A 14,934-nucleotide genomic window follows, 5' to 3' on the forward strand; every position below is an offset into this window, starting at 1 on the left:
GGCGTCGTCCAAATACACCATAGCACCGTCGAACTGTCTCATTTATACAGCAAATGATCCTAGAATTTCAATATTCGTTTGGGTTTCGATTTCCGGCTGCCACGGTGGAGTCGGCAACCGGAACCGCCAACGACACCCGATTGGAGACGCTGCTAGGTGATAATTAGACTAAGACAGCCGGTAATTTAGTAAATCATTCTTTCTATCTTACTTTAATGAAAATATCTGTCACGAATGGCGACAGTTATGCTGCCGTTAACTTTTTTATTGACTTCCGTCAGATGCGGGTTTGTACACGCGTTCCGCTCGGGCAGAGCGATAAGGATCGGATACAGGGACCCGCACCAAACGTGGCTTCTCCGAGATACGGGTGGATCGTTTGGATGCGCTCCTTTCTCCTCGCGTTCCTGCTTTTGATTTTGTCCACGTCACACTCGATTCTGTCCATTCTGGACTTGACGTGGCCAGTTTGGTGCTCTCTTAGCCACTCGACTGCCGCTTCGTCCACGACAGCCGCCCCGTTGGATTGGTCTGTCTCCCTAATATCTTGTCCCCGGGATGCCTTGGATATTTTTCTCTCTACTCTCTCAGGCTCCCGGTGTTGTCAACCAGTCGAGTTCGACTGTTCGGACGTAGACGGGGAGTTCGATTTCAGTCGGTTTTTCGTCGATCCGGGAGATTTCGCAGCTATTCTTTTTTATTTTTGTCTCAGGTATTTTAATATGGATCTACCTTTTTAATTTATTATTATGATTTTTTTAAATTTACTTTGGGAGTATGTAGCAAGCTTGGAATCTTTAGTTTAATGAACGCGTTTTTTTTTTCTTTCAATTTTGACCGCGATTCGAATCCACGGTTAGCCAGGTAATTCACTTGGTGTGATGCTGCTGGTTCTCTGTTTCTGTTGTTTTATTTTTTTTGAATTATTTAGCTCTGCTTTCGGGATTATGGTGATTATTTCTCCTCGTCGTTTGTTTCTTTTGTTGAATTTTCAAAGTTTCCACCTTTTTCATTAGGGCTGTACCATTTTTTACTTCTGTGTTTGGTTTTCGTTTGTTGTCTGGGATATTTTGTTGATTGTTTTTCGTGTTACTTATGATTTTATTTTTCAGAGTATTTTGCGATGAAAATTATAATTTAGGATAGATCAAGCATGGTTGTTTTCGTATTCTCAAAGGGGAAGAAGTTTGTTGGTTTCGTTAGTGCATGTTTCTGTTGAAGTTCGTGCTGGTGCTGTCATTTTGAAAAGCATTTGTTGATCCTGTTGTTTCTAGGTTCTTCTTCTTTACCCCCTCAACTTTATGCTTTTCTCTTTCTATGTTTACTTCCTTTTGTATGATCTGTTTTTGCCTGTTCTCTATCAGACGTCTGATAGATTTGGCCTTTTGGTTCACTCTGAAGTTGTTCTGTTTCTCCACTGCAGCCTTAAACTAATAATTCTAGGGAAATGGTAATTAATCCGCTGTTATAAGGGTTTCAATAGACGATTGTTTGTGTTTGTCTTTTCTTAATTTGTGCTTTCTTCACTGCCTCTGACAGGTAAGAGTTGGTATCAGGGATTTGAATGTTTCACGACATGGGTTGAATTCTTGTAAGTCTGATGGGAAGATAATCTCATTTGAGGAGTACTCGGTTAAGGAGCTTTAGTAAGCAGAGAGGACTTCCCGTGAGGAAGAAGGATGTGGAGATTTTTGTTGCGGGGATATTTTCTTTAACATTTTTGAATCTGGATGATGGGTAGTGCTCGAGGTGGCACCAAAGGTGGTTTGAAGAAAGATTCGGTGGATGCTAACCGATTCATGCAGGATGGAAACAAAAAAGTTAGAGAAAATGTTGCAGTGGGTGCGGGGCAAGAACTTTCCGAAGAGGATGAGTCAAAGCTTAATGAGGTTGCAGGAGATGTAAATGATGGACAACAAAAGGCTGTGCTGGCCCAGGACCAAGCTGGTCCGCACAAGCTACAGCAACTGCCCCCTGGCTCAGTAGTTCGATGGGAAAAGTTTCTTCCCCTTCGTTCGTTGAGAGTTCTGCTTGTGGAGAATGATGACTCGACCCGTCATGTTGTCAGTGCTTTGCTCCGTAATTGCAGTTATGAAGGTGAGTGTTTGTATCTTTCTCTAAGGACTTTCATACTAGATGATCGCTCAGTCAGGATGTTAATCATTTCTAATTTTCTGTTCAGTAGCCATTTTGACCTGTATAAGCTATTGTGAATGTTCAGTATGGATTGCTCTTTCCAAAGTGCAGCATCCTCTTTCTCAGTCTTGCTCATTACTCTTTTTGGATTAAATTTTATTCCCAAGGCTCTGGCTTCTTCCAATCATTTGGAACATTCTGTACTGACTTAGACTCAACTGATCTTCATTTGTTGTTTCTACTCTCCAACTTAGTCCCGTATTTATACTACTAACCTTCAGCTTGATGTTTTTTCTTGGTTTAATCATTTGGCACAATCTCTTGCATTGTGTTCATCTACAAAAAATTTGGCATGTCAGCGGTTCTACTAGAGGTTATTGTAATTAAGAAAATTTCTACTCAGGTTATTATAGAAGACTTTGTCCACGAGAATGCTTGCTTTTGTGCTTTTTTTTTCTTGTTGCTTTTGGCCAATCCAATGTGATTAAAAAGATGTAGAAAGTGAGTTCAGTGATAAAATGTTCTATAAACATCTTGAATTGCTTTTGATTATGCGCAACTGCTGGAACAGTATGGTTACTATTGCGGGATTATGATACGGTCTCAGGGTTTCAGCTATCTAAAAATCGTGATGCATGCTATTTGACCCCTCTGGGTTGGAGGTCTGATTCGACTCCTACACACACAGACCGTTTCCAAAAGCAACAAAGAAAAGATGACCTATGATATGGCTATGATTTTTGGGATTATGGTGATTTGGAACAACTAAAATTCTTGGCCAATTTTATTATTTTAACATTGTTGCCAACACAAAGTACCATACGTGCATAAATTTAGATTATATGAATTTTGGGATCCTGTGGTTTTTGGGACTGCATAATTCTGAAGGTTGAGTAAATGTAGTTTTTGTTCATAAAAATAAAACTTTAGTTTGCTGAATCTTAATACATTTTTTCATTGCCTTGTTTTACCAACTGATGACTGAAAGTCACATGATTACTAGGTTCCAAGACGTGATAAACTACCGCTTAAAAATCCACCAGTATTGTGATTGTTTTTATTTGGCTAAATTTTGGTTGATGAGTGCCTATTTACTAAATTTGAACCATTTTCTTTTATTTTAAAAATATTTTAAATTTTGAATAATTTAAATGGAAAAAATAAATTTGTACTTGAGCCACCAAAGTAAGCTGCTTCCTTTCCCAAACTTTATTAAATCATCCAGTTCCTTTTTCCTATTATGTAGATAAAGTTGTTAACTGCTTGACACATAATTACTAATAGCTTTTTGGTTTATATACTTTAGGCATTGTTAAGCTATCTTGGCCTTTACCATAGGATGGTGCAAAACATGTTTATGTTTTGTAACCATGTGCCACCAAACATTCTTTTTTAGTACCTTTTTTTTTTTCTGAGAAAGACAAATTTTATTCAAGGCATTAAGCCAGAGAGAAAAAATTACACGGTGCTAGGCTTGGGTGGTCCTGTTACAACAAGATATTGAAGGGAAACCCTCTGCGTAACAAAAGAGTCAGCCAAGAATTGCCTGATCTAGATTTATGATTCTAGGAATAATCTTATGAAGAAAAGATATCAATATTATGACGAAAGGTCGGCCAATGTCTCCAAGGAGGATCAGGAATCGAAGACACCAACTGATCACCACCTTAGAGTCACCCTTGATCCAATGTTTTCTGCTCATGCATTCTTTAAAAATGATAAGCTCATGCTGAAGAGCATTAAGCTCCAGTGGTGGAATCAACAAAGTAGGAACCATGAGTTCTTCCTCCATGATTCCTAAATACCTCTCCAAATCCTGCCCTTCTTGGGCTGCCCAAAGTGTAACCATCAAAATTCAACTTGATATAGCAATGGGGACAAATGATCTATTCTATGATTATAGTTGTCTTGGGGATTTGACATCTGCACTATCTATCTCCAGTTATCTCTAAGAGGGTTACAGCATTAACTTTCAAACTCCCTTCTGGTACTAATCCAGGCAGCAATAGAGCATGAAATCCCGCAGATTACCTCTTCAACTGATGAGTATTTGTTTTTAAATCTTCTGTTTTTCCTCTCTAACCATAATCCCCTAGGAATGTGAACGATACATGCAAGGAGGAAGATCTTACCTAGGCTAGGAAGCCAAGTACCTTTACCTACCTGACAGATCACATAAAGACATCTTGGGATGCAAATACTGAAACCAATTTTCTTTGAAGAAATGCTTCCATACTTGCCTGGCAAAGGAGCATCAAAGAAGATGTTATTTTTTAGCACTCAAGTTGGATGCTTTTGTGCTACAGATTGAAATATTATAATATTGATAGATGATTGGTGGCATGAGCAAAATATTAACAGGCATTCTTGCACTTAATCATTTCTTATAAGCCTTAACTAACACTGCAAATTCACCATCAGGCACCTTTGTCTTCTCTTTTGACATTTTAGTTTTCTTTGCAGTTACTACAGCTACAAATGGTCTACAAGCATGGAGAATCTTGGAAGATTTGACGAGTCATATAGATCTTGTTTTGACCGAAGTCATCATGCCAGGGTTAAATGGCATCGGCCTTTTATGCAAGATTATGAACCATAGAACTTGCAAGAACATTCCAGTTATTAGTGAGTATACATTTCTGTCTTTATTTTTTTATTTTATTTTTTACAAGGTTAATTTCTGAACTTTTCATAGTTTTCTACATGCCATTTAAAGTTAATTTTTTAGTTACTACATCTAATGTGTTTTGAATGCAGTGATGTCAACTCTTGATTCTATGGGTCTAGTTTTTACATGTTTATCAAAGGGCTCAGTTGATTTCTTAGTGAAGCCCATTCGGAAGAATGAGCTTAAAAACCTCTGGCAACATGTTTGGAGGAGATGCCACAGTGTAAGTTGCATAAGTTTTTATCACATTTCATTTCCATTTTCTCTTTTTGTTATTATCTTTAGAAATTGGAAATTTGGATTTCAAAATTGGCTTGGAAACTATTAGAACCAGATATGCTGTTCTACATTCTCTACTGCACTAATGCTCTTACCTAATGGGACATAACTTATGAATCTCAATTGAAAGCCTTGTCCTGTGTTTCCTGTTCTCTCTAACTGAATGGCTTCTCAAATTTTTCTCAGTCTAGTGGCAGTGGGAGTGTAAGTGGTGTACAAGCTCTGACGTCTCCTAAGTCGAAGAGTGTAGATGACTCTGACAATAATACTGGCAGCAATGATGAGGATGATAATGCAAGCATTGGGTTAAACCTCAGGGATGGAAGTGACAACGGAAGTGGCACGCAGGTATGCTATTTCCGTCCTCTCTTGTTTCCTTTTATTTCCTTGGTGGGAACTGATGCTCTGTTATATGTTGTTTTGGAGGTATTCGTTTTAATTCCAAACACAAAGTAGTGATTATGTAATAACAGTTTAGTTTAATGTTGATCAACCATGGGGTTAATTTGCAGCCTCAAAAAATCGCTCTGCTTGACTCTCACCCTTTTCTGAATGTGTAATAGGTTTGCTTGATCTTCACCTGTTCTTTAGTAGAAATTATCAATCTGCCTCAAGGTTGCAACAAAAAAAAATATAACAAACTTAACCACTTCGGTGAATAGAGAGTATATTGAATAAATTTTGACATTCCCCTTCAAGTTGGTGGATATGTTTCAAAAACACAAGACTCGTTATTCAAGCAAAGGCCTTCAAAAAATTTTCCCTTATTCTTTAAGTTGAGCTAACTACTTGCATGTCACACGTAAACATTTTTTACTTGTGATGTGGTACTCACCATAGGTAAAATTTCTTACTTGTGACATGTAGGTACGCTAGTATTTTCATTTTTCTTTTGCTCAACAACATTTTATTCAAAGTGGCAATCTACTTTAAATCTGATGTGAATAATATGGGCACCCAGTTGTGATGTGATTCCATAACCTGCCTTTAATCAACTGTTATCTTTTTCTAACTAAGATGTTTTTAGGCCTCCTTATAGGAATTAAACGAACGTGTAAAAGATAAAATAAGAGCAAATGATTTTAGATGACATGGGGAGAGATTCATAAGAAACAACTTCTGCAATAGCATATTTAGTATCATAAAACAGGTCGTCTGGTACACTGTAAAATATTTCTATATTTTCCTTTCCTATTTCTTTTATGTCTCATGGTTGAAACCAAGAAATGTTTACTGTTTTCTTGATGTTTCCTAATGTTTTCAGTGAAACCTTGTCATAGAACTATTCTAACAAGGTTTTTGGTGATATTAGCAGATGGTATTTGAACCATTCCCTTTTCATTCATATCAACATTTCTTACCAAAGTTATTATATCAACAATAGTGTCCCTACCCATGAACACCTTATAAAGCTCAGTGGGCTTATCAAAGTTAGAGAGAACTGGTACAAGAGAGATCTTCATTAGAAAGAGCTCCATCGGAAATCAATGATTGCAATTTGCAAGGGTCATCCTCAGTAGACTTAATCTTTTTTCTTTCTTAGGTACATCTGCTTAGATCAATAGGATCACCCTCATTACCCTCAAGAGGTAAACCATAGGAGAAAAATAACGATTGTTTCATAAAAGGTGACTTCACCATTGAAATAATTTATGTAGGACCAAACCATAACATTTATAATACATCATAACAATTGTATAATCAGCTCAGTGGCCATCACCACCTCCTCTGACTTGGTGTTTCTCACCTGGAAAATTTGGTCTGTGCAAAGTAACCCTGTTGCTTTGGTGCATCATGAAAGGTGAAATTCACAATGGACCAGTTGATTAAAGGGGGCAGATCGTTGACAACCTAACTTGCACATTATGTCAATTTTCCGAGGAAAAGGTTGTTCACCTCTTACTCTGGCATTTTGGGCTACATCTATGCAAGTTTGGGTTTTTTATCTGCTTCTTTCCCACACTTTCCCAACTTCTTGGGCAGCCTTTTTCTTTTCGACGGGTTCGGCCTCTAAGAAAATTTTGGTTGCTATATGTGGCCACGTTTGTTGGGAGTTTAGAAGCAGAAACACAAGAACGTTCAAAAATCATTCCGGATTCTTTGGTGAGACCATAGAGAAAATACTCACCACTTTCTCTTTTGGGATAGCAAGATCTTGGACCTTGAGCACCTTACGGGTTCATTATCTGGGACAAATGGAGACCAATGGTCTCTTTCTCTCTCATCTTACCTTCTTTGCCCTTGTTGGTTACTGTGACTCTATAGAGGTGGAACTGAGGACCCTCTTCGAGGGTTAAGGACCTGCACCAACTGCTTCTTGGATCCCCTCATTGTTGAAGGAGATTCTTTTTTGGCTACTTGCTGTCTCCTGGTTGTCTCCTTCACATCATGAAACAAATGAAACATGCTAAGAGATTCCCCTCATTCCCAGGTGCTGGCATATGAAACGAGTTTCTATTTTTATGCTGAATTTTTTTCTGAATCTTGGGAGTTGTAGTAGCACTTAGAGGCTGATCTCATTGTAAGAGATACCCACTCCCAGGTTTATCCACTCATGGCAAAATTAATCCCAGTCACAAGTCATAAACTTTACCCAGAGCATCGTGGGTGTGCATAAAGGGAAAAAAAGAATTAAAAGGTAAGAGCTGCTGTAGAACATTACAGGTCAAAATTTGATTAAAAAATAGATAAGGGAAAGAATGCACGACACATGAGACAGTAGAATCGATCCATCCTCTTGAGATGAGGATGCAGAAAAAGTTTGCTTGACCCCTTCAACCTATTCTTATAATAACTTATCAACTTGCTCACAAGGTTGCAACATATTAAAGCATAACCTTGAGTGATGAGACCAAAAGACCTCACTAACAAATATAAACTTCAACAAAAACATGAGAGTCCTTGATGCATGTTGTTTTCTTTTGGTGTGGAGTTATTTGACAAGTCTGGATATATAAATGAACTGAAAAATAGAAAATAAATGCCAAACTTTGATATAAGACCAATTATATGTTGTAATTTTAGTGAACATATTCAAGAGAATTTGAAGAAGAAAAAGAGAAAAGACAGGGGAATAAAGGTAATTTTGTAATTAAGCAAGAACTTTAGTCATGCATACGTGAGGGGGGTAACTTAGTAATTTCTTTTTATGTTCTGTTTCATTAAGTTGCTAAGGGCATACTTGTTCATTTATTTTGTAATAGACTTAAAAGGAGTTAAACAGTGAGTAGACCTTGACTCTGGCAGTTAGAGAATTTAGAAACTGCTTTTCTCATCTTCTCTCTTCTCGTTTCCTCTCAAAGTCATACTTTTATCACTTTAGATGGTATGAGAGCTTTGGTTGGTCCATCCAGATCTTGTTCTTCTTCTTTCGTTTCCTCTTTTTTCTTTGTTTCTGGGTCTGAATTGATCTGTGACACAAAAGAGTTTTTGTCTTCCTTGCCGCAGGTCGCCAATTCTTGGTGTTGTATTTGCCTCAGGCAATGATATAAATGCTTTATGAATCTCGTAGAGGATTGATACTGCTTGCCTGGTCTTTTTTTATGTAGTTAAGAGTGTGGAAATTACCTACTTTCTGCCTGTCTACCGCTTAGACATTTCTAGGGTCTGTAATTCTTTTTTCTAAGAATTGTGGGGCATGCTGGAGTTATTTTTGGCAATATCTATTTGTTATTGTGCCTAAGTAGGCATCGTCAAGTCTGTAAACTTTACTATAGACTAGATTTTGAGTTGATTACTTATCGTATGGTTCAATTGCAAGGGTGTAAGGGACAGGGTTTTTATCATTATTTTATTTTATAAATAGTAGAGAAGAGGGAACCCTAATCATGCTCTTCCAAAATTTAACCTGAATCAATTCTTTTCCAGCTCTCTTCTCCCACATTGCTTCTTTCTTTTCTTGAAAATTCAAGAAATTTCTCAAATTAGTTCTCTTATCTTGTCTGCACAAACTTTTTGTTCAGTCTGCCTTCATCTATTCCTAGCGTGTGAGTTTCCTTCCTTGAATCTATGGCTGAATCTGCGGATATCAAGCCTGCAAAGGTAGATGAGAATGACAACAACATTACTCAGATTACATATGTCAATTTGAATACAAAGAACTATGTTTTGTGGGCTCAAGTGGTCTAAATCTTCTTTGGTTCTAAAGAGAAGTGAAAGTTTTTCACAACAGTTCCATCGGACCAATGCTTGTTTCCTCTATGTCCTTATGTGTTTGGTGTTATAAGTTATCACTAAGGTCTGTCAAGTGTTTCTTTTTGAGATATTTTCATACTAAAAAGGATATAAATGTTATGATCCTCACTCAAGGAAAACATATATCTCCTCGAATGTTGCTTGCTTTGAAGATGTTTTCTATTTTTCTTAGTCACATGGGTCTCCTATCTCTTCATCAATTAACATGGATGTTGTGGTACCTATTTTGGTGGAAGATGTTCCTACCCCATGCTCACGGCTATTGAGCCGAAGTCACTGCAAGTTTATCACCGCTAGGAACCTCCCAAGACACCTTTAGGACCCTCTCGTCTATCCCTGCTAGTTCCTTGGTTTTTTGCAGCTCCTGCAAGTGATTTGGATCTTTCTATTGCTCTTCAGAAGGGTGTTTTTTCTTGTATTCACTATTCTATATCCAAGTTTACTTCTTTTAACTCCTTATTTGTTCAATACATTTGCCTTGTCATTGTCTTCCTGTGGTATTCCTCGTTTAGCACGGAATGCTTTGTCCTCTCCTAAATGGTAACAGGTCATGGATGCGAAGATGAAGACCTTACTTGATAGGGTACTTGGACAATGTGTGATCCCCAACCCTTACTTGATGGAAACCTATGGTGTGGATGTATTTAGTAAGACATAGAGGAAGAGGTGTACACGGAGTAACTTCTTGATTATGTTACTTAGGGAGAGACCGGGAAAGCATGTAGGCTGAAGGTGTGTAGCTTGATAAGTTCTGCAAAATAGTTATGTCTTTTGCTTTTTCTAGGAGTCACTGTGTTCACTAGTTGTTTGTTATGAAGAGGCTACCTAGAGTTGTGTATGTTGGTGACATAGTGTTGTTATGAAGTGATAAATAGGGATCAGAGAAGTAAATAAACAACTTAGGAGATATTTTTAAACTAAGGATTTGGGATAACTCAAGTACTTCATTGGTATTAAGGTGTCAAGAAGGACTTGGGATCACTCAACTTGGTCAGACTTCTCATTTGCTGTGGTATGATTAGCCAATTCATCAAGAACCCTAGGAAGTTCCATTTGGAGGCAACAAAAAGAATATTGAGGTATCTAAAGATAGCGTTGGGAAAAAGGCTTACTTACTATATGAGCCTTATGATTACTTGAAAATTATGAAATATTCTAATGCTGATTATGCAGGGTCATAGTTGGACAGGAAGTCAACCACTAGATATTGTGTGTTTGTTGGAGGAAACATAATCAACTATAAGAGCAAGAAAAAAACTGTGGTAGCTCATTCTAGTGCATAAGCAACATACCAAGCAATGACTCATATTTTTAGTGAACTTTTGTGGGTGCAATCTGTTTTAACTGAATTTGGTTGTTCTAGTGCCATTTTCGTTGCTAGTAATCCAATATTCCACAAAAAAATCAAGTGTGTGGAAATAGGTTGTCGTTTCATTCGCGATGTAGTGATGAGTGGTGCAGTAATCACTTCTTATGTTAAGTCTATCAATCTGCTTAGAGACATGTTTACTATTGAAAATTTTTGAAACAAGCTGGATATATACCCTCCAACTTGAGGGGAAGTGTTAAATTACATGTTAGATTATACCTCTAGGGTTGGAAAGTGTTCTGCTTCTTATGGTAGTTATGCGGTTTCCAGTCTTTTATGACATAGAATTAGGAAGTTGTGGAGAGTTTAGTGTAGAAGGGTATTTCTATCATTTTACTCTCTTTTACTTAAGTCGATCTTAGATCTCTCATGTGTGCTGCTACCAGACACAGCTTCTTCTCTTCTCTCGTGCCTTCTTCCCTTCCTCTTCTCTCTTTCTCTTCTCAGTCTTTAACTTTTGCAATAGTAGTAAGGAAAATTTGCAACATGCACAGATCTGCTTAATTAGATAATGTACCATTTTGTGTCATTATTTTTGCAGTTCCATGAATATCTTAACTATAAACCAGTTTTCCTTTAATCACATGCTGACATAATTTTGTATCCCAATCACATATCTGTAGCAGCACTTAACATTAGTATTTTTTCACCTATAATTGATTTGGTATTTTCTTGTTTTCTGAAACTTAAGAAGAAAATATAGTTTGATTCTTTACATATTTGAATTTTCTTTTATACTCGTTTTTGAAGAGCTCCTGGACAAAAAAAACTGTTGAAGTTACTAGCCCCCCGCCGATGTCTCTATGGGATCAGGCTGACCCTCATGATAGTACATATGCCCAAGTCTTTCAAGGTATCCATCCTAAGTCAGAAACTCCTGGGAATGAGCAGATTGCAGTTACTGTAGTGCGGGAGTGCAAAGACGCAAAAAAAAATCTTGGTATTCCCTGAGCATTATTCTATTGTTAGATTTAGCAGTGCAGCTTGCTCCAATTCGTGACTAATAATTCTTCTGCAGATGATACTGAAATGGGAAAAGATCTGGCAATTGGAGTGCCGATAAACTCACATGTGCAGTTTGAGTCCTATCCAACAGAAAAAGTTACTACAAAGCTGACAGGCTCAGAACAAGATAAAGTGCCTAAACAAGGGCTCAACAAAGGCAAGGAGCAGCCTGCAGAGGTGGCTAAAAAAATCGATGAACTCAATAATCAGTACATTGAATTGCAGCCTGAAGCTGCTGATTTAATTGGTTCAATAGCCAATAGCAGCAAAATTCCTCAGATGGAAATGAATCCAGCAATAGCTCCAGTTGGCTCCTCTAAGGTATCTGAAGTTAAGGATAAGACTGTGGCCACAGGCAAAGAAACACCTTCCCTTGATCTTAGTTTAAAGAGGCTGAGAACTTCAGATGGAGGCAATGCTCCTCATGATGAGCGGAATGTTGTGAGACGTTCAGATCAATCAGCTTTCTCAAGGTTTGTCGATGACCTGCACATATTTTACATTTAGGTAACTATTTCTGCTGCATTGTTCATAAAACTGTTTTGTTTACAGGTACAGCACTGCTGCTTCTGCAACTCAGGTTTCTACAGGATGTGGAGGAAGCTGTTCTGTACCACCTGACCATAATAGGTCTGACACTGTGAAGAGGGAGTTTATCTACACTGTAGCATCTAATCCAAATACAACTCCTCCCAACCAGGGTTCTAGTGGCAGTACTGGTAATGGATACATTACCAAGAATATTTTCACCAAGCCAGTGACTCTCAAGGACAAGTCAGGTTCCACTTCAACAACTACATGTACTTTGCATCACTCAGCTTTTCATCCAGTAAAGCATCGTCACACTTATACAGCTCAGCAAGTCATAGAGGAGAAGGTTGATGATATTGCCCAGGCAGCAGCAGTGGGCCAGTCAATAGGGGCCTCTCGTCAGGTTCAAGTACAGCATCATCATTATCATTACCATCACCACCGCCATCATGTCCACAGCACTCAGAAACCTCTTGAATCACCACCAGATGATGACTTGACACTAAAAAACATGGAAGCCATGGCCCAACAATGTGGTTCATCTAACGTATTTGGTGGAACCTTGGAAGCTAACGGTAACTATAGTGTTAATGGGAGTGCCTCAGGCAGCAATCATGGGAGCTATGGACAGAACGGGAGTAGCACAGGTGTGAACTATGGAGGAATGAACATGGAGAGTGACAATGGAGCAGCTGGAAAAAGTGTGGTTGGTGGTGGAAGCGGGAGTGGGAGTGGGGCGGATCAAGATAGGTTTGCCCAAAGGGAGGCGGCTTTGACAAAATTCCGGCAGAAGAGGAAAGAGAGATGCTTTGAGAAGAAGGTTAGTGATGATTTCAGAAAGCAAAGATAGTCTTGAATGTCAATTTTACATGAAGTATCAGTCCAGGAAAAACTTGCATGCAAATTTTGTGCTAATTTAGGTGATATATCTAAAGGGAATAAATATGTGATAAAAAAATGACTGAGTTCAAGCATCATATGTTGAGATTGAACTGCTTGAAATCACTCCGAGCAGTGTAGCCTTTGTGAAATGTTCAAAGGATTCATGGATACTAGTACGGTTACTCCAGAATGACAGAACTGTTTACTTCCATTTAGTGGGATGTTTGAGCTATTTAGTGTGCCAAGTTAACTTGAGAGGTTCCTTTCAACTACTTTAGAAAAATAGGTTTTTGCAGTTGCTATAATTTATTTATTTTTTTAGTTTGGATGGATGAAATTTTGCTTTTTCTGTTTTTTTTCTGGTTTTGCAGGTCAGGTACCAAAGCCGGAAGCAGTTAGCAGAGCAGCGGCCTCGTGTGCGTGGGCAGTTTGTGCGACAAGGTGCAAATGAACACACAAGCCGAGATACACATAGCTGACATTGTGGGTTTACGTTCTTGTGAATTCATGTACATGAGGGTCTTAGCTATAGGGAGGTAGAAATTGTTATTGACGGAAGTTAATCGTGTTGAGTTAGGTAATTCGAAGACAGCTTTGTTGAGACAACTCTGACTCCAAGTTGACTTTGTGTTGGGATTATAAGGCTGCTACATGAGATGATGCTCAACCCTACAAAAGTGTAAGCCCGGAGTGCCTTACAATAAAGCTTTAGGTGAGGTCTGAGCGTGTTGAACCATCTTAGAATTGGTGTGTGCATGTTTCAGGACAAGATGACCAGCAAAAGGTTGGTTTATTCATGTATTGCCCCTTTGTGGATCTCTGTTTCGACTAGGTTAAGTGGTTAATCCTTTCTACCCAATTGAAGGAAAGTGGTTACTACATTCTGATGCAAAATGTTGTACCCTTGATCCCCACTATTTCGGCCGAAACTCCCTTGTGTCATCAGAGGGCTGCAAGCTCCGAGTTTATTATATTCTTTATTTCGTTTCGGTCTACCAACCAAGGGAAGGTTCCTTGCTCTGGCCCAATATACAATTAATACGGCATTTTCACCATCCCAAGGCGTTGTATGGAGAGGATCTAAGTATATAAACTTAAGCTGGGATAAACCAGAAAACAAAATGAAGAAAATACGTACCAGAATACGTTTGGAAAAAAAATGGATTGATGCAGATGGTTACACATCTATTATGGGTCCTCCGCAGTTCGGATTTAGTCCTGTCAAATCCCAGATTAGCTAATCCATTACCTTCCAATACAAACTTGAAGAACAACTTTTTTGCAATGGGATTGAACTATGAAGTTTCTTCAACCTTTATTACCTGAAAGCAGCTCAGCTCTATGAAACTGCGGTTTCTTATCTGCATGCATTTTATAAACGCTCCGTTGAAGCCTCCTGCGCAATAGTGTTTTAATCCTGCTCAATAAGAAGGAAGATTGAGACCCAGCGCAAGAAAAGAGATGATAACAGCACCAGCTGTACAACGGAACGTTAAGAGTCCGAAGGTTCAGATGAAAAATAGAAAAGGTTTAGATCAATTGCATACGTTTACCTATTCTTTATATTGGGCTGTAACTTTCTCCCTGAAAAGACACATCTTTTCAAGAAAAAAACCTGCTTCCTTAAGCACGTCTTTCCTCAAAAAGAAAAAAGAAAAACAAGACTTTTTACATCCCCCATCTGTCGCAGATTCAAAATCAGATATTTCGTATTTACCGAAATTGTTGAGCATTTCAAGAAGGTTTAAGTTTCAAGTTCGGTTGGGAAACGCGTTTGTCCCCATAGTTTTAGCCAAACGTGTTGTTTTGGCCTGTCCACAGCTCAAGCCAGTTCTGGACCTTGGGCTGTCTTAAATTTAAATTCCAATAA

General features: G+C 38.3%; 1 protein-coding gene and 1 long non-coding RNA gene across 3 annotated transcripts; one reads left to right on the forward strand and one right to left on the reverse strand.

Moving 5' to 3' along the window:
- Positions 1 to 562: 562 nt before the first annotated feature.
- LOC137965540 (two-component response regulator-like PRR37) lies at positions 563 to 13,958 on the forward strand. 2 transcript variants are annotated; one of them, XM_068811805.1, is made up of 9 exons: positions 563 to 712; positions 1,540 to 2,097; positions 4,600 to 4,761; positions 4,894 to 5,027; positions 5,270 to 5,431; positions 11,397 to 11,586; positions 11,665 to 12,124; positions 12,204 to 13,002; positions 13,436 to 13,958. In XM_068811805.1, exons 2-9 carry the CDS (start codon positions 1,731 to 1,733, stop codon positions 13,541 to 13,543), a joined length of 2,382 nt encoding a protein of 793 aa, XP_068667906.1. In that variant the 5' UTR covers positions 563 to 712; positions 1,540 to 1,730; the 3' UTR covers positions 13,544 to 13,958. The 2 variants fall into 2 exon arrangements, with proteins under 2 accessions (XP_068667906.1, XP_068667907.1); XM_068811806.1 differs by lacking the exons at positions 563 to 712; positions 1,540 to 2,097 and adding an exon at positions 2,727 to 2,798.
- LOC137965541 (uncharacterized) lies at positions 11,940 to 14,463 on the reverse strand. The gene is made up of 3 exons (XR_011116094.1): positions 14,387 to 14,463; positions 14,203 to 14,282; positions 11,940 to 12,137 (listed from the first exon to the last, which is right to left on the reverse strand). It is a non-coding gene; the product is annotated as an uncharacterized lncRNA (long non-coding RNA).
- Positions 14,464 to 14,934: the final 471 nt, after the last annotated feature.

This window comes from Aristolochia californica, unplaced genomic scaffold (genome assembly GCF_029961685.1).
Source record: "Aristolochia californica isolate CCGP_79_NKW_82.1479 unplaced genomic scaffold, dmAriCali1.0.hap1 SCAF_5, whole genome shotgun sequence".
NCBI lineage: Eukaryota > Viridiplantae > Streptophyta > Magnoliopsida > Piperales > Aristolochiaceae > Aristolochia > Aristolochia californica.

Coding starts and splice junctions, on each gene's coding strand:
- LOC137965540 (XM_068811805.1), top strand. CDS start 1,731: ATGATGGGTAGTGCTCGAGGTGGCACCAAAGGTGGTTTGAAGAAAGAT. Junction 4,762..4,893: donor CAAGAACATTCCAGTTATTA/GTGAGTATACAT, acceptor TTTTGAATGCAG/TGATGTCAACTCTTGATTCT. Junction 5,028..5,269: donor TTTGGAGGAGATGCCACAGT/GTAAGTTGCATA, acceptor AATTTTTCTCAG/TCTAGTGGCAGTGGGAGTGT.